This window comes from Hippoglossus stenolepis, chromosome 24 (genome assembly GCF_022539355.2).
Source record: "Hippoglossus stenolepis isolate QCI-W04-F060 chromosome 24, HSTE1.2, whole genome shotgun sequence".
Lineage (NCBI taxonomy): Eukaryota > Metazoa > Chordata > Actinopteri > Pleuronectiformes > Pleuronectidae > Hippoglossus > Hippoglossus stenolepis.
This window is the reverse complement of record NC_061506.1, coordinates 2,254,179-2,277,276: the sequence shown is the minus strand read 5'-3', so window position 1 is coordinate 2,277,276 and position 23,098 is coordinate 2,254,179. Positions and strand designations below refer to the sequence as shown.

Below are 23,098 nucleotides of genomic sequence, written 5' to 3'. Positions count from 1 at the left end.
ATTAATGTTGGTAATATAGGATTTTCCGACTATTTATGTAGTATTTGATATATATTCCAGTATCTTTGCATCAAAGTGATTAAATACCTACATTTTAATTTAATTAACCAGATCAGTCAAAAACAGACACCTCTAGTTATTTTAACCATAAACTCAGTTGACTTATTTATTTATTATTATTAACGTGGTGCTGAGTTTTACACTTTAATAAGATCAAAGTGTTTGTGACGCTGAATGTGAATAAAAATGTAAATTAATTTGAAAAGTGCCTTAAACGTACAGACACACATACAGACACATAAAGCAGAGAATCTTTTATGTTCATGTGTGAAAGAGGATGTTAGTATTAGTAGAGTATCGATCAGCTTTAAACCCGATGACCTATCGGCTGTGTCGTGGTGTTTCTGGCTCTGATATCACTGGAGCTCTCACACTCCTCTTTTTTTCCTGTATCATAACTCCGGCAGGGAGCAGATGCCAAAATCGTATTTAGTTTCTTTTGTTCCGCTAAGGTGTCGTTTCCCCGTCGGAGACAAAGTGCCTTTGTGTGAGCGCAGGGAGTGTTTCTTCAAATCCAACACAACTCCACACTCTCTCTCTCTCTCTCACACACACACACACACACACACACACACACACACACACACACACACACACACACACACACACACACTCATATATACACGCCCCTTCCAGGACAGATTAAGCAGATAAAGCGAGAAGCAACAACACTGGTCGCTCATTGTTCTCGCAGGGAGTTGTGCCGTCAGGAATGCAGCGATAGCCATCTCGCCTTGATTTCAGATATGTCGTGTTCTGGAGTATTATTGGAAGCAGATGTCTTATTTACAGGAGGGAGGGAGGGAGGGAAGGAGGGAAGGAGAGAAGGAGGGAAGGAGGGCCAGCGTCCACATTTTACACGTTTGTGTTGCAGTTACACTTCAGACTTCCCTCCACAACTGTTCTCCCACAGGCTGTCGGCTCTCAACAACAGAAAAAGCTCTAAAACATTTCAAGAAAGTGGTTTTCTGTGCTAGTGATTGTGTTTTTAGGCAGTTTTGGTCCCGAAGTTTGTGAAGGTCTTAACTCCAGCGAGTCGAGGCATGAGTTCTTCTGACACGTTTTGCCTGTAACCTCTTTGATTGCTCTTTTGGATTCAACGTATTTTACATTTCGTCCTTTTCCAGTCTGATTCACTTGTGCAAAGATCCACCCGGAGATACAAGTCTCTGACTGGCCAGTGGATCACATTCCTGCTTCAGACTCGTTGGTACCCATCATCTGAATTGATCATATTTCACAGGAAGCCTTCTCTTAGCTGCAGGGCACAAGTTGATATTGGCAAATGAACCCGGAGCTGTTTACATTGTGTATCCACTGCAGACGGCCTGCAGCAGGTTTCTGTGAGAGATGTTGAACAAACACAACGAGGGAAGAACTTCTGGTCCTCGCTGTTTTCACAGTTACGTTCCAGGACGCTTGAAGGCACCGTTGATGAGTCATAGAATCCGACTCTGTCAGTGGCGGTAGCCAGGTTCAGGTCATTTTGCAAGGTCGTCTTCATCTTATTGTATTTTACAGGAAACGTTCCGTAACATGCATCGTCTAGACGTCGTGAACATGAGAATCTAACGTCAGTTTCTCTGCTCTGCAGATTCAAACCGGCTTCCTTTTGGTTTCATGTTGCCTTTTGGGCCTTTGACATCACATCCAATTCGTTCAAAAGGTTGAACACCTGACGTTGCTTCGCTCGTCTGTGGTACGTCCACCGCTGCCTCAGTTTGGTGGAAGGCCAACCGCAGAGACCGCGGGTTTGATTCCGCCGTCGAGGACGTTAGCTGCTTTGTACAAAGTTGCCAAACAGCCTTATCTTTGTTCACACACAAAACACGCTGCTGACTTTCTTGTAAAGTCTTTTTTTACGACTTCGGTGTGTTCCTGTGCTTGAAGAGCGAAGGAACACGATCAGGTGTCACAGGCGTATGAGTTGGGAGCGGAGGTTGGGTTGGTTTCAAATTGTTGATGCCAGCAACTTGGCACCTCCTGGGCCTAAGTTGTCCTCTGACTGAAGGTGGCGTTCGGGTGAATTTTCCAAGTCGGGATCTTATTTGATTATTCCAACGCAGTAGGTCAAGCTGCTCCCTAGCGCCCTCTGCTGGGTCATGAGGCAAACTATTCGTCTGATGCACGTCTAGACTGTAAATTTAAGCTTCAAACATTTCCCCCCATGTTTTAATGAAAAATTTAAAAGTGACGGATCTAGTTATTTGTTTTATTTGTAACTAAGTCTCGTTTGTGTGTTTTCTTCAGACGAAAAGCCGAAGTAAAGATGAGGGCTTGTGTCTCTCAGTGGAAATTGTGTGAAACTGAATCTTTAAACGACTCATTTCTGTTCTTGTCTCAACTTTCTGAAGAACACGAGTCACCAAAGAAGAAGTCACCAGTTGATTTCTGAGCTGATAAGGAATTGAATACGTGAAAATTGAATGGGTGACAAATCTAAATTCAATGGTCAGACTAACCCCCGTCATCAGACGGTATGAAAACCCCCATGGAGCTCGGGTTGACCCTGAACGAGCGGCATCTCCTGGGCCGGCCTCACACCTTCTGTGGGAAAAAAGAAAAGCCCCTCTGTGCAGCGGAGGTCTGGTTTGAGTTACAGACGAGAAGCCGCTGGGTTTACCGCCGGTCACCGGAGTTCAGATACAGATACAGACCTGCCGCCGAGCTTCATCTGTCCCGTCGGCGTCGAGCTGCAGCCGGGGCCTGAGCGACCGGCGGTTTATTTACCACATTACACAGGTTAGAACAACAAAAACGTGTCAGGAATTTATTTGGAGAACACATGCCACTGCACCGAGGCCGATATGGAAACCAATATGAGCGGACTGGAGCTGCAAGGTGTCATCGGGCGTTTATGAATAGAGTTTATTATATCAGGCATTCCTCTATAATTTAATCAGGATTTAAATATGTAACAGTCTGTCGTCTTCACTAGACCATCACACCCCCACAGATCAGATTTATCAACTACAGTTTTTCCTTCTGTTCTCCCCCAAAATGAATCTGAACTATCTCGGAAACGAGTGCCGCCATCTTGCTCCCTTGACATCATTTGCCGTGTCTCAAGTCAGCAGGAAGTTGCAGGCAGAAGAACTTGGTCTTTGAACTTTCAGTTTTGTATTTTGTGTAATTTTTTTTTAAATGGTGGAAAGGAAATCTGATTCAGGAAGGAAACTGTCCATTTCCTCTCTCTCTCTCTCTCTCTCTCTCTCTCTCTCTCTCTCTCTCTCTCTCTCGTCAACACTCCAGCTAAACATGACAGAGCGGAGTCGAGCACACGGGCGACAACACGTCCCTGAGCAGGTGGCATCAGGCCGTTCACCTGGTTCCCATGGCAACAGCGGATGGAGCTCCTCCACAGCTCGGCCTCTGGAGAGTCCAGGTGGTCGGGGCTTTGTTGTTGTTCACTCAGCCGACGTTTCACTCCCCCACATCCAGAAGCTCTTTCACAGAGGGATGTCTATTCAAATCAAACAGAGGGCCGGCACTTACTACTCTGTCTTAACTTCATTTGCACACATTAAATATCCATGTTGCTTGTTGAATGTTGTGCAGCAACCATTCCAATAATTGATTTATTCTTGAAACCTTAAGTGTGTCCAGATTCTCAGGTGTGAAGATCTTTAGATTTTTCACATCTTAAATCATTTTAAGTTGAACACACTCATCCAGAATGTCAGTTTGTACCCTGGGAACTTTCTGACCTTTTGATTTTGAGTCATAGGTTTATGAATCGTTTTAATTCATGAGATGAGATGATTGATAATGGATAAATGGAATAATTGTGAGCCTTATTTAAAACGCACATTTATTTATGTGTCTCTCTGTTGTTTTATCTGCTTGTTGTTTCAATGTCTTCCAGCTGCTGTTGCACTGACGCACACAGACGTCAGTTTACAGAACATATTTAGCCTCCAGCTCATTGGTTGCACTCACCGTGACCTTTCTCAGTCTCAAACCCGAGCTGTGACTTGTCAGGGGAACTGACCTTTTAAAAAAAAAGAGTCAAAACCGCTTCTACTTTCTTGTAGATGTTTGTTTTTATGTCCTAAATTAACCTTCTGTTCTTGTTTTAAAGTCCTTTTTCTTGTGCCCGCAGCCCCAAACCTCCACCTCCCGATGGCATCAAGTCCAACCCGTCCAAACGCCACCGCGACCGGCTCAACGGCGAGCTGGACAAGCTCACCAGCCTGCTGCCCTTCACCGAGGAGGTCAGGGCTCGGCTGGACAAGCTGTCCGTCCTGCGCCTCAGCGTCGGCTACCTGAAGGTCAAGAGCTTCTTCAGTGGTGAGTGTGGAAACCTCCGGAGCTGAAGATGTGTTGTCTCTTATCTCCCCGGCTGCATCACTTATTCTTCCATTGAAGCCTCTCAACTCTTCTCTCCTTGTACATTCACTATCAGTTTCATTTTGCATCGGGTGTCAAACTGCTGCTGACTCGATAGCCTCCCGTCTCTTTACTGGAACATCACCATCACAGGGTCTCTGACGTTCTTTCAAAGCCTCTCATGACGTTTTCCTTCGCAGCTTCGTCATGTTGCATCACGTTTTTTCTCCATTTCCCTGCTGGTGTTCTGCTACTGTGCAGCACGTAGGGTGGCGCTGCGTTGTCATTGGTTGAAGGAATCATTAGGAGCGCTTGTTTTTTGATGCAGCAGAATCGCTGTCTTCTTTCTACCAGGTTCAGTCCCATCGAGTTTAAACAGCTCGGCAGCGAGGAGACGTCCTGCGTGTGTTTAACTGAGAGATATACATTTTATATTCATTGAACTTTTCTCTGTGGCAGAAACTGGAAGTGGATAAAGTATTAAATAGATGAAATGGCAATTTAAACTCAATCCTAATACAACAAATGCTGGATTTTGTGGAAACAGATTAGAATAAATAGACTTTTAACTTCAGATAATGCAGGTTAATTAATCAGTCTTTATCTTTTTAATAGAGCTTCTATTGAACTTGCAAACACATAGTAGAATAAGTGAAGTACCAGACAGAGATTTCACGGCTAAGAAGAAAACCAACTGTTTGTTTCCCAAATGTTGCTTTAAATCTCTGTTAACAATTACTTGAAAAAGAAATAAACTTCTCGGTTATTTAAAAAAAAAAAAAGAAGTCAAATCTCTCCTCTGGGAACCAGGAGGTTATTTATAAAAAAAAAATGAATTCTGCCCTATTTCTGTCAACATGGCGCTGGGAGGTTATTCCAGTTTCCATCCAGCTTCCTCACATTGTTCTGCGACCTCTTTTGAAAATAGCAGCAATTAGATCCAGAACGCCTGAAAGATGAGGTTCCTATTTACAGTGTGTGTGTCTGTGTGTGTGTGTGTGTCTGTGTGTGTGTGTGTGGTGTCACTATCTGAGCGGTGACATCAGTGCAGGACGATGAAATTCGTCCCTTTCTGTCTTCTCGTGTGTTCGGAGCCGTCCTCCTCAGCAACAGGAGGTGTGAAGCGGAGCGAGAGGAGGCGAGCATTTCTCTCTACGCGTTGCCGCGGCGATGATGTCCCCCTCTCGGGAAGTGACGACTTTATGAGGGTTAAGACTCAGGGTCCAGTGTGTGTGTGTGTGTGTGTGTGTAAACATGTCAGTGTGCACCTGCTGTCACTGTTACTGCGATGGTCAGAAGCTTTTCCTCTGGCGGTCGATGAGTCGACGGAGCAGGCGAGAGTGTTTGTCCAGTTTCACGCTTTCTATTCTACATTATACAACATTTTTTTTTAGACTAAACAGTGGATTGATTGATTGATTTGATTGAATTGACGTCATGGAGCACATTGGGGGAAGAATTCAGACAAAGAAAAGTCAACAGATGAAGTAATTGTAAATGGGATTCTGAATGAAAACAGAGAATGGTTGTTGATATGTCGAACTGGGCCGTTTCCTCTCAGCCCTGATCTCAGTTTGCTCGTTCAGACGTCAGAGCCCGTTGCTTCGGATCCATCAATTATTTGGCAGCGTCGCTCGCTGAGTGTCGGCTGCACAGATGCGCCCGGGAGTCTGGTTACTTGTGTCGTTATGAGGTGAGGTGGCAGCTTCGCCCAGGGCTTTTATTTTGAAAGGAGATGAGAAGAAATAGTCATAGATTAAGATTACATTTTACAGCTGTTTTAAAAAGACAAGTCATGTTCCCTTATTGAAAAATCTTAATGTTGTGAATAGAATTATCATTGTAAAAGAGATCAATTCCATGAACAAAGAAAGGAATTAACAGATTAATCCCTGATCCTTTTTAAGTTGCATCCCTGTGTCAACATCCCACCGGGCTTGTGCTTTTATTATGACAGGTACTGGCGCCTTTTGTGTGATAATCCAAACCACAGTCAGAATCCATGTTGGCACGTTCACCCCCGGATCTGCACAGAATAACTAAGTCAGCATGTGACAGTGTTTTTATTTCCTAACTCCCTCGCCCAGTTGCCGCTCATTTACTTTCTGATTGCAACACACACGCCGCAGGTTATTACAGGTTGAGAACAGATTTATCTAAAAAGGACGAGATGAAATATAAATGCCAGTGTTCACAACAGCTTTTGAGATCACACACACACACACACACAAACACGCCCGCTCCTTGACCACCGATCCGTCACCTCTCCCATCGAGCCACACCCGTTTCCTGTGGCGGCCCCTGCAGCACCCCGGGGCCCCTTTTCCTCCGACTGTTCAGCCCTTTCCTCCTCGGCTCCGACGTCTGAGGTTCGCAGCTCCGCTCTGCTCGCTGCCCCCCCCCCACACTCCAGCTCAAACAAACGCTGCAGGACTCCAGTGTGTTGTTACAGCGGGGGAGGCGGGGGGCGGCTTGTTTGCACGGCAGGTCTGCAGCAGGACAACTCAGGGCTTTATCCATTCATGAAACCCGCCGACACACAGTTCCCCCAATTTCAGCTGCTCCTTCAAAGGTCTCTTCTAAAGTGCACGCATCAGACGTCGGTGAAAGCCCATTGTGGTGCAGGTTATTATCTGCATTTGTTGAACAAAGTCCTCATTACCGATGCTTTTGAGGTTTTGTGTAATGACAGGTCGGCTTCCCCACCTCCAGGCTACATCCACTCTAATCCACCTTTTTAGTTCTAAAACTAAAACAACCTTCTGGCTCTGCATCCGTAATAACTGCCGTCGATACTGACACACCTGAGTATGCATATCACGTGGCAGGAAGCAGATTGGTCAATCAATCAATCAATCAATCAATCAATCAATCAATCAATAATCAACCAGGAAGTTTCCTCAAACTAGTTGTCCCTTAATTTCCTGATATCTTTTCGTCGACTGTAGTTTATTATCAGAAAATCATGTCTCTGGGTTTTGAGAGTGTTTTTCTTTCAGGGTCATATTTATATACCGTGAAGTACTCATAGGTAGTATAGTGTCGTCAACCGTCCACGTCCTCCAGGTCTCACCTGGTGTGTGCTGATAAATGTTGCAGCCTAATAATGGTGATAATAATCATGACTCTGCAGCCATTGTTCCTCTGTGGATTTCTGTCTTTGCTTCGCTCTAATAGCGATAATAGAGCGTATTGATTTTATTACACTAAACATAAAAGTGCTTTAACGGTCAAATAAAAGGGAGACATCAAAGAAAGGTGATTATTAAAAGTGTGGAGGGATAAAAGCACGAGGACGGAGCGTAGAAATAATCGTGGAAACAGTCAAAATAAAAGACATCGTGCAACAAGCGAGTCCATAAAATGGAGTTTACAAGGTTTAAAAGGTAAAACTGATACAAAGCAGCTGCTCAAGGATTAAGGTTGAAATGAGGCCGTGTTCTTCAACTAGAGAGAGAGTGTGTGTGTCTGTGTGTGTGTGTGTGTGTCTGTGTGTGTGTCTGTGTGTGTCTGTGTGTGTCTGTGTGTGTGTGTGTCTCAGTCCTGGTGAGCTGAGATGCAGGTTTACCTCGTGTGTCTATGAATGATGTTTGTAGATCATCAGCAGATATGTGTTTACTTGGACTGAGAGAACATGGATGATCTTCTGTGAGGTCATGTTTGGAGCCGGGGCAGCGACAGGACAGGAAGTGGCTTCGATATTCTTAGAGCGCAGACTGAGCTGCTCCATCTGGGAAAATTAGCATCTTCTTGTGGACAAACCCAGAATTTAGATGTTGATTCATAGCTTTAAGTTCTAAAAACGTCTCAACAATGGTCTAAAAAGGCCGGTCGCTGAGAAAGAAAGCGCAGACGTGAAGATCTGCTCCGTCTCTCCAGCGCGTTTTCCCTCATGTTAAACCACACGACCTCCGAGGCTGAGAAAACCTGATGTCTGTATTAAACTAACATGAATAAATATAACAAATTCAAGGAGCTTCCTTGAGGTTAAGAGCACAGTAGGAGCTCTAAGTGTTTGGATGGACATCTGCCAAAAAGACAATCTTTTAATCAACGAACCACACAAATGTATTGAGATATGAAGCCACTGTGGTTGATTGTGGCCCTAAAACATATTTGCTAATATGATTAAAGCGATAAGCGATTTTAAAAGATCAGAAAACCATTTGGTTTTAATCGTCCATCGTGGCTTTGTAACTCGTCATGTGACACGAATGATGCAACAGCGAGAAAACCTCTGGCTCTGCGTGAGCGAGTGAAGACGTGACGGTGTTAAAGCTGCACAGCCTTTTATAAATGAGCCTCGCTGCCCACATCGCAATTAAAATCGATTCCCCGACGCAGGGAAAACACCCGAACCAGTCGGAGCTCTGCAGGCGTCAGAGAAAACAGCAGCGGAACAGTGACCACAAATTAAATCAAGATATTCCCTCCATTCCCAGGACAAACATTTACTTAAGGGCAATAAAATTCCTCCTTCCAGACACAGGATCTGAAAACAGTGTCAGGCAGAAACTAAACTGCAGCTCAGTCTGATTATTAGACTGTTAAACACAGATTATTGATCGGTTTAGCTCAGGTGCACTCGAGGGGTTTCCCACGAGCTAATAGAGTTTTTTTAAAGGTAGTAACACGTGAGTTAAGATATTTAAAATACTTGAGCTCTCACTGCTTGAGTTTTTATATTTTAAAATACTAACTAAAGCTAAAACTCTAAATGTTAAATGTAAACATCCGACGTGCAAGCGCTTCTATTTTGGTTGCGTGTTGCATTATGGGTCATTTTGGTCGTTAACCCGCAGACGAGGAGTGACTTCATTTGTCTGCTGAAAGAGAAATAATGACATTCACAGATCCAAAGGAACAGACTGACTGAGCGTCTGCGGCCGCGGTGAATCCCTCATTGTGACGAGTCCGAGTCTGTGCGATGGAGAATTTCCCAGCATGCCTGTCAGCGAACAAAGACGACCCTGGAGTGTAAAGGCTCATGGGAAGGCCAGGCCGGCACGTCGGAGCGGCAGGAAGTGGCTGAGAAAGGAACGCTCTGTGTCCGTCCTCTCGTCCCTGTCTCTTACCCCGGGGCCGAGCCGCAGGATGGGGCGGAGAGGCCACTGGGAAACGCCTGGAGGTTTGATCCCATGGATCGACGCTCACAACATGGGCATTGTTTAATGCTATGAACGTTTTCTGAACCAGACCTCCCTCATGTTCAGACACGGCTCTGTTTGTCAGCGTCTGTGTCTCGGACTCTTTGCTTCGCTTCGACTGTGCAAATGATCGTTGGCCTAAATAAACTAAAAGGGACAAAAAACACCTGAAAAGATACCAATCGACTTCAAATAATGTAAAATGGCCCCAATTGCCTCATATAGACACAAAACTGCTGCAAAATGACGCAAGACAATTGCAAAACAGCTGCAAAGAGCTGCACAACTGCCTCAAAAAGACAAAATGGCCTCGCAGAGACAAACATCTGCCTCAAATAGATGCAAAATGATTGAAAAGGGATGAAAACCTGCCTCAAAAAGACTAAATGGCAAAAGAGAAACACACAACTGCCTCCAAAACATGCAAAATGTCCAGACAACAACGTCACAGAAGAATGTGGAAAAAAATAAGTAAAACTGAAAGTGCAGGGTGATATTTCACCAGAAATAAGAAAACAACCTTTTACGACAAAAGCTGGATGTTGAGAGGTTTCAGGCAAAGAAGGTCATTGAGAATCTTTTGTTCCTTCTGTCTGTGTGTGTCACTGAAGTATTTGCCCACAGATCAGTGCTCTGTGATGAAGGTCCTCTTGAATCCACAGCGCAGGGATCTGAGGTTTCCACATTTTTCCAGAGTGGATGTGTTTGGTTTTTGGAGTGAAGTCTGATGAGGCCCCAGCAGAGGAGATTTCTGGCTGCGGAGAGCCGTAATTTGTGGTCTTATAATAGCTCGGCTGAACTTCCCTCTCCTCGGCTGGGCCTCGGGAAACACACACACACACACACACACACACACACACACACACACACACACACACACACACTACCCCCTCCCCCTCCATGTATTTTCCAGATGTGTTTCCAGCGGACGGTTTCAGGCTGCGCTCTGTATTCCCAGCAGATAAAACCTGCTGGAGGTCGTCGAGCTTCCTCTATCTGAACCCCGGACCCTCACCCCCACCAAACCCCCAGCCCGACCTCGGGCCAGTCTCATGGCCGGGGAAGGAGGAGGGGGTTGAAGGTCAAGGGTCACCGTGCTGTCAGAGATACTGTAGAGCTTTTAAACAACAGCTAAGAAAACATCTCCGGTCACTTTGGTTTGACTGTTCCTCAATTTAACCTGGTCAAAAGCTCCAGAAAAAGCCAGTAAGTGGACTTTGAGTGCTCTAAGTTTTCTAGACTGTGAGTAAAACTTTTGTTCTGTAAGAATCGAGGGAGTGTCCACTTCTCCCCTCTTCTGCTTTTTCCTGCCGTTTGCCTGGCAGGCTGCTCCGAGGCGTCGACAGACAGAAACCAGTGTTGTGGTCGTTGCTGAGGTTTCACACCGACACTGTGCAATGACATGAAACACACACACAGACACGCATAAATGTAACATATCAGCAGCTCACCTCCAAAACACAAAGCAAGACCTGCTGCAGATTCACTGTTTGGCAGGAGTCCTGAGCTGGGAACCGCTGTCAGGAAACAGATGCTGGTTTAACAGCGTTTGGTGGGACCTGCTTCGTTGTGAGGCTGAGTGAAGCTGAGTGAGGTGAGAAGCTGAGTGAAGCTGAGTGAAGCTGAGTGAAGCTGAGTGAGGCTGAGTGAAGCTGAGTGAGGCTGAGTGAAGCTGAGTGAAGCTGAGTGAAGCTGAGTGAAGCTGAGTGAAGCTGAGTGAGGCTGAGTGAGGCTGAGTGAGGCTGAGTGAAGCTGAGTGAAGCTGAGTGAAGCTGAGTGAAGCTGATGGAAGCTGAGTGAAGCTGAGTGAAGCCGAGTGAGGCTGAGTGAAGCCGAGTGAAGCTGAGTGAAGCTGAGTGAGTCGAGGCTGAGTGAAGCCGATGGAAGCTGAGTGAGGCTGAGTGAAGCCAGTGAGGCGGAGTGAAGCTGAGTGAGGCCGAGTGAAGCCGATGGAAGCTGAGTGAGGCTGAGTGAAGCCGAGGGAAGCTGAGTGAAGCCGATGGAAGCTGAGTGAGGCTGAGTGAAGCCGAGTGAGGTGGAGTGAAGCTGAGTGAGGCTGAGTGAAGCCGATGGAAGCTGAGTGAGGCTGAGTGAAGCCGATGGAAGCTGAGTGAAGCCGAGTGAGGCCGAGTGAAGCCGAGTGAAGCCGATGGAAGCTGATGGAAGCTGATGGAAGCTGAGTGAGGCTGAGTGAAGCTGAGTGAGTCCGAGTGAAGCCGAGTGAGGTGGAGTGAAGCTGAGTGAGTCAGAGTGAGGCTGAGTGAAGCTGAGTAAAACCAAGTGAGGCTGAGTAAAACTGAGTGAGTCAGAGTGAGGCTGAGTGAAGCTGAGTGAGGCCGAGTGAAGCTGAGTGAAGCTGAGGAGGCCGAGTGAGGCTGAGTGAAGTTGAGTGAGGCCGAGTAAAACTGAGTGAGTCAGAGTGAGGCTGAGTGAAGCTGAGTGAAGCTGAGTGAAGCTGAGTGAAGCTTAGTGAGGCCGAGTGAGGCCGAGTGAGGCTGAGTGAAGCTGAGTGAAGCTTAGTGAGGCCGAGTGAGGCTGAGTGAGGCTGAGTGAGGCTGAGTGAGGCGCTGCTGCTTGTTCTGTAAGACAGGATTTTGGTCAGGGTGAGAGAAAAGTGGATATATTTTCTCAAAACCCAGGATTTCTGCAGGTTTTTGGTCTCCTGGATAAATGTTCCTCCTGTTAAACTTTAAAATATGACTTGTTTTATTGCACCTACTCCTTTACAGTGAGTCACAGATTTTCAGTTTAGATTTGTTGTTACACGCTTTTAAAAGTATATATATTACATTTCTGCTTTCTGATTCACTAGTTTTCATTCATTGTCTTCTGGTAAAAGATAAACGGCTTGTTCAGTGAAGGGTGAACGGGTTGAGAACAGAGCCATAAAGAACCGGGTTGTGTCAGTGAAGTATGAGCATCAATATTTGTATTGGCAGGAGAGACAAAGTCCAACAGAGAGACCTTTACAGCGCCGCGGCAAACCGGTTCTGTCGACACAGAATCAAACACAAGACGAGAGGAGGGAGAAAACATGGGAACCATTTTAAATACCTGAGACTTGTGTAAACGTTGAAGGAAGTCTTTATGCAGCTGATGTGTCAGTGCAGTCAAAGGTCAGAAATGAGGTCATGATGCACGAGAGAAGAGCAACGTGTTTGTTTGTGGTCTGGTTCCTGGAACATGATCTGGAAAGGGTCTGGAACGAGTCCTGTTTGTCTCAGTGGGTCCAGGGTGATAACATCAGACCTGCAGACCGTCTGCACGCTGGGTCGCAGTCATAACACAGCAGACAGACGCTCGTGTAGAAACCTGCCCAGGCATCTGGGGAAGACCACAGTGTGTGTGTGTGTGTGTGTGTGTGTGTGTGTGTGTGTGTGTGATCAGCAGAAACATGCTGCTGCTGCTTCATGCACTGTTTCTGCTTTATTTTTGTATTTTATCTTCAGCATTAACAAATCATTTCATATCCTTTAAATTTGTAGTTTTCTTTTCTTTCTTTTATGACATTCACTGAAAACTTTGAGGAATTACGAGACTTTTATTTTCATGACGATGTCGTTTTATTGAGGGAAATCAATATACAGATCCTATAGACCAGAGGGATTGTGGGACACGCGTGTTTCTCTACCCATCCACATGGATCAAACACGTCACGACTCTTCATCACAGCGTCCTCCCAGTCAGTGACGTCACACGTTGCGTGGGCGTGCTTTGTTTTCGTGCCACGATGTTGTTTCTGTGCCGAGCTCTATTCCTCCTGCAGAGAACAATCATAAAGCTGGAGAACAATCAAACAACCTCCGTCTCTTTCATCTGTCCGCTCCCCATCGGTGACTAAAGCCTTACTCACTTTGTTTTACCCACAAATCCCAGCACCTGACACATCTGCTTTGATGGAGCAGTTGCAGTTTGTCGTCATGTCTCTGTCTGTTCGAGGTGAGATGTTACTACCGAGCCTCGTCCAGATTTTTATCTCCACTATAAAAATGATTTGCATCGTCCCTCCTGCTCAACCGTCCCTGCCAACCTCGCACAAACAGCCCAAACAAAGAGCTGTGAAAAGCGTGGTAAGCTTTTGTCAATATATAAAGGGAACAAGACGTCAATGCACCAAATTGTGAATGAAAACGAGCTTTTTTTAACATGGGATCAAAGTTAGAAAATGATAAATGCAGCTTAATCGCTGCTTCGGCCCGACGTGCAGCTCCGCCTGGAACTCGCCGCCGAGCTCCACGTGCTTGTCAGTTAATCAGGGGAAACCTGTAAAACACGTTGACTAATCTCTCCTCTGTGTCTTATAGGAAGTTATGTTTGTCAGAGGAAGTCAGGGCGGGAGGAAGCGCCCGGGGCGAAGTGGCGCTGGAGAGAAAGGTGTCTGCTAACCTCTGCTCTAGCCACAGCCCTGGGGCCAAACCGGCTCGGACGCACTCGAGAGATAGGCGTTGTTATTTAAAGAAGAAGTACAGGACACGATGTGCTCTGCGCTTTGTGGTTTATCTCGAATCTCGGTTGCGATTCTGCTGAGAGCACGCAGGGACAGAAAAGAAGATCCTGCTCCAACAGGAGATCAAGCAAACGTCTCCAGAATACGATTAGAAAAGGAAGTTTCAAAATCTAAACATTTAGGATAACAGGGAATCTGCAGGATTTATTTCCAATCAAAGATCAGTGAAAAGCAGCAGCTTGTGCACGTCACAGTGGATTTTTATATATTATTGCATGTTATTGCATGAGTGAATAATAAAGAAAACCGTCCACAGGGACAAGCAGCTGCAGGTCAAAGGTGAGGCTGATCTTTTACCCAGAAGCCCCTGCAGTAAGTTACAGGTAGCTGACAGTTATCTCAAGCCACGAAAAACCCCTTTACATGCTAAATTAGCCTGTAGAAAATCTGTGCTGTTTGCGTGAATCTGATTTAAGTGAGATTTATTTAAAGAAGACGACTGTTTGTTTCTGCTCCTACAAAACCCCCTGTGGCTGAACCAAACATTAGCATACAGGCTATCACCCGAGCTGGATTTCAATATCGTTTTACTTTAAACTAACAATCTTCATCCACAAGTCGAGGCTGAGAAACTGGGGGAAAAAACCAATCTATCGTGATAGCTCCAGTTGTGTAGAAGGAGGAGAAGCTGCATCGTGGCTCCTCAGAGCTTCTCAAGGTTTTTACCCAGGACCCTTTTTTACGAGAGTGTGGTGGCTCAGATATTTCTAGAGTCAGGATACAGTTACCGAACCGTCATGATCTCATTTTCCTCAGAGGAACAAGCTGCTTCCTGACTCCACTTCCTCTTTATCGACCCAAATGTGTCGCTCAGAATTAGCCTCTCCTTTCATTGGATAATTGCCGAGCTGTTTGCGAACGTCCCTGATACGGAGCGGGAGGCTCCAGCCAAGCGGTTTGATTTGTCGGAGACGCCGTCCAACAATGACGATAATTAACACAGTGACAGTTTGTGCAGCAGCGGGGGAACGTTTTTATCGATCTGGACTCTTCTCTGCTGGACGTTCGTTGAGCCGTTGATGTCAGAATATGTCTTTGTTTTGAATTAAAATGATCTTTCTTCTTTTATTTCACTGCTCCATCTTGAAGCGATTTAAGTGATTGTTGTGCTCCACAAAAACATCCTCATGTGATTTATCCTGTCAAATATCATGTTTCCTAGTCAGGCTCATTAACAGGTATGTTGCTGAGCAGCCTAAAGACTCATTTATGCCCCATGTTGGATTTGGAAATGGACGAAGCCTTCGTGCTCTTTGTGCTCGTCTTCTGAAAACTTGTAGCCGTAAGACTCCAGTAAGAAAGGTCAACAAGACTTAAATATTATACTTCACTGAGGGGCAGTAAACACACTGACTGGTAAAGCAGCAGATACACAAACTATAACTGATCATGTAAGAGCTCTTCGTTCGCTCTGAAGATGTGAAAATCCGTTTCCTCCGAGTGTTTCTCCACCAGCTGTTGTCCCTGAATGTAACCGGATAACCTGGAATGAAACCGGGCCAAAGCTTTGCAGCATGGGAGCGGGGAGCCAATAAATGGGTCCCAAGAATAACGCCAGTGATGAAAATATGATTAAAGAGATCCGCGACATCAAAGTGTGTGTACTCCGTCTGACTGTTCTCTTGTTTCTGGAGTTTTTCTCACTGAGAGTCAGATACTTTTACCACTTGAAGCCTCCAACGAGCCTCCAGACCAAGGGAAAAATCCCTCTTTGCTCGACACACACATGTGACGAGGACTCACAACTGCACATTCTTTGACTTTAACACATAAAATGTTGGGAATCACCGACTTGAGGCTTCTTTTGAGTTGAGTTGAGGCATTTCAGCTGCGTTTTCTCTGGTAAATACACATTTTGGTAAAGACTCAAGTTAGAAAAGTGTGGATTCCCTCTGGATATTCTATTTGTTTAGATTATTTTCTAGTTTGAGAAGCTTGAACGTGTTGAGATCTGCACGTTCAGTGAACTAAGCTCTTCACAGCTCTACTGTCGCCTGCGTGCTCTCCACCTACTTGCAGATCAATTATGAAAAGCTCGAGCCTTTATTCAGTGAGCACAGGACGACATGGGGCCAGAGAATCGGGCTCTTACTCCTCCGAGTCTTGATTCCTGCAGCTGTCGGCCTTCGCCACCTGTTTTTCCGCTCTGTGTTTTTGGTTCTTTTGCGCTCGAGTCTCTCCGCGGCTGTAAATCCTGCGGCACCACGTGCAGGAACCGCCGGCCGCTGATCTGCTGCGTTTTTCATGTTTCAACCCTCGGTCGCTCCGTCCACCTGTTGTGTCCGCTCCACATCCCCCGCCCCTGTCCGTTTGAAACTGTGCGGAGTGATCCATCACTCAGCTATCTCTCCTGCTCGTTACGCAGCCAATCAGGAGCCGAGCGTCGAGGACTGTCAGATATCAGGAGTCTCCCTGCACACGCTGCACGTCTGGAGCTGCAGCGGCCCTGTTGTTCTTAATAACAGGGAAGTGCGTTGGGTCGGATCTTTATGATGGAAAATTACTGGCAGCCTCTGGGCCCCGCCCCTCCTCCCCATGAATGAGAGTTTACACAGGCAGCGAGGCAACTATGTGCAGGTCATTAAGGAATCAAGGAACTGCCAAGAGACACTTTGGTGCTGGGGGAACTCGAGCTGCCGTCCAACACAACTCGATACCTGCACTGACAACTAATCTCACATTATAGATTCAAGTCGGCCGGAGAAAAACAAGAGAAACCCAAGTGATCGAGCAGCTGATGAAATATTCATGGTTTGTTGCTGCAGGAACTTTCTGTCTGATCAGAATATCAGTTATTTGTCTGTTTTAAGAATTGTCGTCATCTTCTGGGAAAAAAGTAAAGTAAGTATTAAAAGAATAAACTCAGGACACAAGTTCTCCTTTTTGGATATTTCCTGGAAAATATATTTAAAAAATATAACATTAAATGAGGAGTTGATTCTCGTAATCTGACATAATCTATAATTTATAGATCGATGATAATGTGTCACGTGGTCTAAAACTCCGACTAAAAATAACCAGATTTGAATTTGGCTAAATAAAAATAACAGGACGCTGCGTCTGTGTTTCACTCGCCCAGAGACTTTTCTTTTTTTTTTACACGTGCACTCATGTACATTTCAAGCTCAAGCGTTTCCAGATGTGAAACCCAGCGTCTAACAAGGTTCTCCACATCGTGCCCGACGCAGTAAACCCACCAGAAACAAGCCGAACTGGGAGAAACTCATCAGCTCTTTATTTCTCACTCATCGTCCCACGGCTCATTTTAGCTTTTCAACACGTACGAATGAATGTGAGCGACAGCAGCAGGAAATGTGATCTGCTGCGAGGCAGACGACAGGGTGACACCACCATGAGCCGCGTTAATGTAATCAGCAGTTTACATCGCTGCTTCTATCGTCTGTGCTTCTCATCTGTTTATTTTCTGCTTCTTCTCTTTTCTTTGGAGGCACTTGAAGAAAAAAGCCTGTTGGGACAGATCACCCCCCGCCGTATCTTTCCCAGCTGTCGTTTCTGGGAATATTTTTAATCTCTAAAATTAAAGTTGTGTAATTGATAGCGATGTGCAACACTAAAGAAGACACAATGGTTTGAAGTTTTTAAAAAAAGGCCTGTTTGACCGAGACTGCGTCACCATCTGAACTTTTCCTTTCCTTCCAGTGTCTTGTTGGTTTTCTCGTGTTTCTGCGTCTCGTCACCGACTGTGATCGGACGCCAGAAACCAAAACTACATACAAGCAAAAAGTAACTGTCTCCCCGGAGCTGAGAGGTGTGAGACACGGCGAGAACGACTCAGCGTCGCTTTCATGTGAACACAAAGGAAGACGTCTTGTGAAATCTCCACAGAGACGTTTGACATCATGCAGTTTCACAACACGCAGCCGGCAGCGCTCAAGCTCCAGCTCAGTACTTTTACTTTGATCCAAATCTGTTTTTGCTTCTTTTGTGTTTTTTGAAGCGTTTTCAGCCTCGTCCATGACTAAATGTTTTCAGTTCCTCATTAACATAACAACCCGGCGATGCTCCTGATGTCAGTGGACATTTCTCGGCTGCGGTGTCATTGGTTTAGATTAGCTCACTGGAAACTAAGCAGCAGCGTTGCTGAATAGGAGCGGGTGTCACAGTCTATAAAAGAGGATGGTGTTCGTCTGTCGAGATCAAATTAGGCTCTGTCTCTTTCCTGAAGTCTGGGGCCACGTCTTTAAATGTCTCGTTCCAACCATTTAGATCAAAGGAAAGCAGAAAACTGTCTCACGGAAAAAGATTGATTACTAATTGGAAGATTGTTGGCATGGGTACAGGTAATTGATTACTAATTGGACATAGTGTTTCCCTGATCAATCAAGGTGGCGTTCAGTACACGTCCTCCCTGCGTCCTCCTTGTCTGCAGATGGGACATTAACGAGGCTGAAAGCACAAACTGATTTGCAGTTCGTCAGTAGCGTTGAGTGGAGGAAGCGTCCAGCAGCTTCGCGGTGACACCAGGAGCTTCGTGGTGACACCAGCAGCTTCGTGGTGACACCAGCAGCTTCGCGGTGACACCAGCAGCTTCGCGGTGACACCAGCAGCTTCGCGGTGACACCAGCAGCTTCGTGGTGACACCAGCAGCTTCGCGGTGACACCAGCAGCCGTGGTGACACCAGGAGCTTGGTGACACCAGCAGCTTCGCGGTGACACCAGCAGCTTCGCGGTGACACCAGGAGCTTCGTGGTGACACCAGCAGCTTCGTGGTGACACCAGCAGCTTCGTGGTGACACCAGCAGCCGCCGGCCTTGACTGCAATGCACCAACTGTTGCCGCTGAGTTCACTGGTGACAAATGTGTGTGTGTGTTTGCATACTTCTGAAGCCGTTCGATCCAAATGCTCCGGCAGGAAATTGAAACCTCTCTCGCAGGTATTAGTGTAGCAGCTGTAGGGGGTGTTCATGTGTGTGTGTGTGTGTGTGTGTGTGAGACAGTTTATAGTAGACAACCCCGGCTGTAGGTGTTGGCGTGTTGCTGCAGGATTCACCGTGACACATTCGATCCACACGTGACATCAGGGGATTATAATTAATGGAAGGGAACTATTAACCCAGTGAAATGAATGATCCTGAAAAGCCACTAATCACACCCATGATTAGTTCAAGTGCTGCTAATAAGAGATACAGATGAAAACATCACCTCCTTGGTGGTGAAGTTTAATTTAATAATCTGTTCTTTACTCTCGCATGCTGGAATGATCCATGCATCCGTCTCCTGGCACCGATCTGGCTCCACATCACTCTGCAGAAACACTGTGCATCAAATGTGATGAGGAAATTCCTTCAATTCAATCAATAATGAAATATAAAATGAATCCGTTGGTCCTGTGTCTTTACACGTTCAGTCCTCGGTGACTCCAGGTAGATTGTGTGCAGCGCTGCTCCTCGTGTTTACATACCTAACCGGTGCAGATGAAAGAGGAGCCGGCGCCTCCCTCCAGCTGGTTCAGACATGTCGACAAACATGGCCGTCCTCGCTGTTGGGCCCAAACACCAAAACAATGACTGGGTCTGTGTAATCACTCTACACACTGCGGAGGGTTTAACCCCCTCGTGGCCCTGCAGGACACACACAACTCCAACACATGTGAAACTCATCTGGGGTCAGAGATTCTGTTTCAGTTATGACACGGCAGAAAAATAAGTTCAGATGATTAAATCAATAGTAGGACACGATCAGGGACAAAACACACAAAGAGATCTGTTTTTTAAAATCTGTTTTTATCCACATCTGAACAAAAGCCACATGTTGCCTTGGAGCTGAAATTTGCCACAGATGCAGCAGTTTGGTCATTAACACATTAACGTGCTGATGTGAAGAAAACAAGCAGAACCTGGAGCTTTAGGGAGCTGGTGCAGACTTAAGGGATCAAAAGATTCCTGATGCAATTATTAAATAAATTGGCACTGATTTCTAAGATGTCGTCATCGAACGCTTCATATTTTACAGTTGAATCATTAACTTTACTATAAATAAATAGTAAATACAATCCAGTTTTAGGGATTTGCGTGTGAACGAGAGGCTCAAACGCAGAATTAAATTCACCTTCGAACGCTTCACCTGTTTTAAATGATCAGGTAAAGTGTATTTTTCAGCTCGGACACAGATCTCAAACCTGCCACAGGTGGTTCCTTTGCAGCAGAAGAGGAAAAGTCTGGCTTCCATCATGAATTAGTCAAAGTGACCTTAACTCACCAACAATAAACCGTGGAGCGAGCAGCTGTGTACATGCACACAAGCTGCAGGGCAATTACACACATGAAGCAGTCGCCCCCCCCGACTGTTTAAAGGTAGCTTATCATGTGTTTCCTGTTGGGCTTCGTGTGGCAGCAGCTGACGGGGCTCTTGAAGCCTCAGCGTCCGTGTGTGTGCGGCAGTCCACTCCGACAGGAATATTTTTAGCCATGTGTTGTGTATTTTTAAGAGCCTGTCGGGATCGACAAATAAAACCTGTCGCCCTGCCCGGCCGCGCTGGAGGGGAAGGTGAGAGATTCCCGGCTCAGACCAACTGATCCGGTGTCTCGTATTAGATTTTGTGGCTCATGTGTCGCGAGGTGTCGCCCAGAAACTAAACCAAACAGACGCAGGTTTGCCCGTTTCATGTGAGGAGTCGTGCATCTGGATGTGGAGGATACGATGGAATGATAAGTTCAATTTTTTATACATTTTATAAGTCACAATGCAAACTGTTAAAAGTGTCAACAATCAACTTGATATTGAGGATATGAGACAAATACTCCAAGTCACAGTTACAGTTAATAAAGTAAATATTGACAATCAAATTAGTTTCTGGTTAATTTCATCGTCTAATTGATTAATCAACTTATAGTGATTTCCAAACCTCAGGCAGACATGGATCAACACAAGCGCTCGGAGGAAAGAGAGAGAGAGAGAGAAGTGTGTGTGAGGCTGAAGGAAAACAGAGCCAGAGGGTGAATTCACATGAATGAAGGCAGACGCAGTGAAAGCAGCAGAAACAGCTGAGAGACAAACTGCTGGAGGAGGAGGAGGAAGAGGAGGAGGAAGAGGAGGAAGAGGAGGAGTTCACGCTGCTCTCCAGGATGGAACAAACACATGAAGCTTGGTTCAGACTCTCAGATGATTAACGTACAAATCAGAAATCATTCACTCCTCTCATGGCCGGTCAGGGGGACGATGGCTCAACAATTCAAAGGGTTAAGGATTTACTGCTGTTCTGTCAGTTTTCTGCTGTTGGCCGGACAAATGAACGGATGATGCAAAGTGATTTGTCTTGTGTGATGTGAGCCGAGCACATTTATCTTGGACCGTGATGCATCAGAGCCACAAACGGCTCAGCCTGCGTTTGATGGACACGCCGGTGAAGTCCCGGAGACTTCTTTCCATTGTGGTTCGTGGAGTCGGTGACGTGGGTCTGGACGAGGTCCCGCACTTGCGGAGCGAGAACCTCGACGGATCTCCAGAGTCTGTGACTCGCTGATGGAAAACAAACTTTCCTTGCAACGTTCCCATGCCATCCCCGGCCAACATGCAGGCCCCTCTCCTCCTCAACCACCGGTGTTTACTGACAGCGCAGGCACAGAGTCACGCTCGGCTTGTGATTTCCTGAGCCTAATTCTGCTCTGATGCCATCCAGAGGCTCTGCCACTGCGTCTGGGGACGAGCGGCTGGCCTCCGGTCCCACTTTGCTCTGTTTAGGTTGGGAGAGCTCCGTGAAGAGGCCGAGCCAGAGTTTACATTGGAAGAGTTTCATTCCAAAACACTATAAATCTATTTAGGAAAAGAAAATGAATTCCCAATGTGCGTTGCTCAATAATAATTAAAGGAAAGCTCTGGTTCTGCCTTGTGAGCGAAGCTGTTGCAGTGAGGAGCTTCAGGGTGTTTGGGTTTCACTTTGATGTCGACAGAAGAAGTGTCTTTGCTCTTCAGATGCTGGTTAGAGTCAGATCACAGTTCACACAGTTCATCCTCCTTTACTTTCAGATGGTTTCTTGGAGTTAGATCTTTAGATGCGAAGATTCTTGAAGAGACAGAAGAAGAAATGACAAAACACGTCGTGTACGATGCCCTTAAACACTAATACGATGATTATTGCAACTTTAAGACAACGTAAACCGGATGTTTTACACTTTTAAAAGATAAAACAGGACAAACATCATGTAAAGAAACTAACACGCTCTGAAAAAGAAAGATTAACTGAATGAATAATGACGTTTTCAAGGAGCTTCACTCCCCCTGCCTCAGATAAGACTGTATTTTCTGAACATATAGTCACTGCCTTGCTCATTGGCAGGTTTGGACCTCTGCTGCAGTTCTCTGGAGGCAGAGCCGTTACTTCCCTTTGTGAAGACAAGTGTGATGGTATCAGTAGTTAGTGTAGTACTGAGTCACTGAGTACTTTTACTTTGACTTGAGTAACATTCCTGCAGACGTGCTGGAACAAACCCACCCGGCCTGTTTGTCTGCATTCACATGTGTAACTCTGAGATTCTCCTCACATGTACTGCAGCTCTGTGTGTGTCTGTGTGTGTCTGTGTGTGTCTGTGTGTGTCTGTGTGTGTCCGAGGCTTCACTGTGACCGACAATCAACACAACGTGTTGACGTTTCCAGTTCAGTCTGAAACCTTAGTGTACGAGAAAAGAGGCGTAAAGACTTTTGAAAAGCAACATTTAAAGAGCAAAGAAGTTTCCATATAAATGGAAACGGTCGTATTCACTCAACGTTTCCTTCACGTCGTCTGTTTGAAGTGAATCAGGGATGTAGACGTACACTGAATCACCAGCTGCGTCCACCTATACTTCACTCTGATTGGTTTGTAGACGGCGGCTGACGTGGGCGTGTTGTCAGTTGGGGGCATGAAGCACTTCAGGTGGTTGCCGTGGTAACATCATGACGGTGTCACTGCCAGCATCAGCACCTTCAGTTCTCCAGGTTCAGATGCACCAAGTGAACGTCCTCGTGGTTCAGACATTATGTCGTCGGAGGTGAAGACTTCAGCTGCTTCCTCTTCTTTTTCTACCTTTTCAATCTTCGAGGTGTTTCCCCCCACAT

General features: G+C 45.9%; 1 protein-coding gene across 1 annotated transcript in view; it reads left to right on the top strand.

Annotated features, from left to right (window-relative positions):
- Nucleotides 1–23,098, top strand: part of LOC118103210 (aryl hydrocarbon receptor) — a 51,180-nt gene that overhangs the window by 4,814 nt on the left and 23,268 nt on the right. Inside the window, exon 2 of the mRNA XM_035149904.2 lies at nucleotides 4,163–4,350. Coding sequence (XP_035005795.2) covers nucleotides 4,163–4,350 — 188 coding nt within the window. The remainder of the gene's footprint in view (nucleotides 1–4,162; nucleotides 4,351–23,098) is intronic.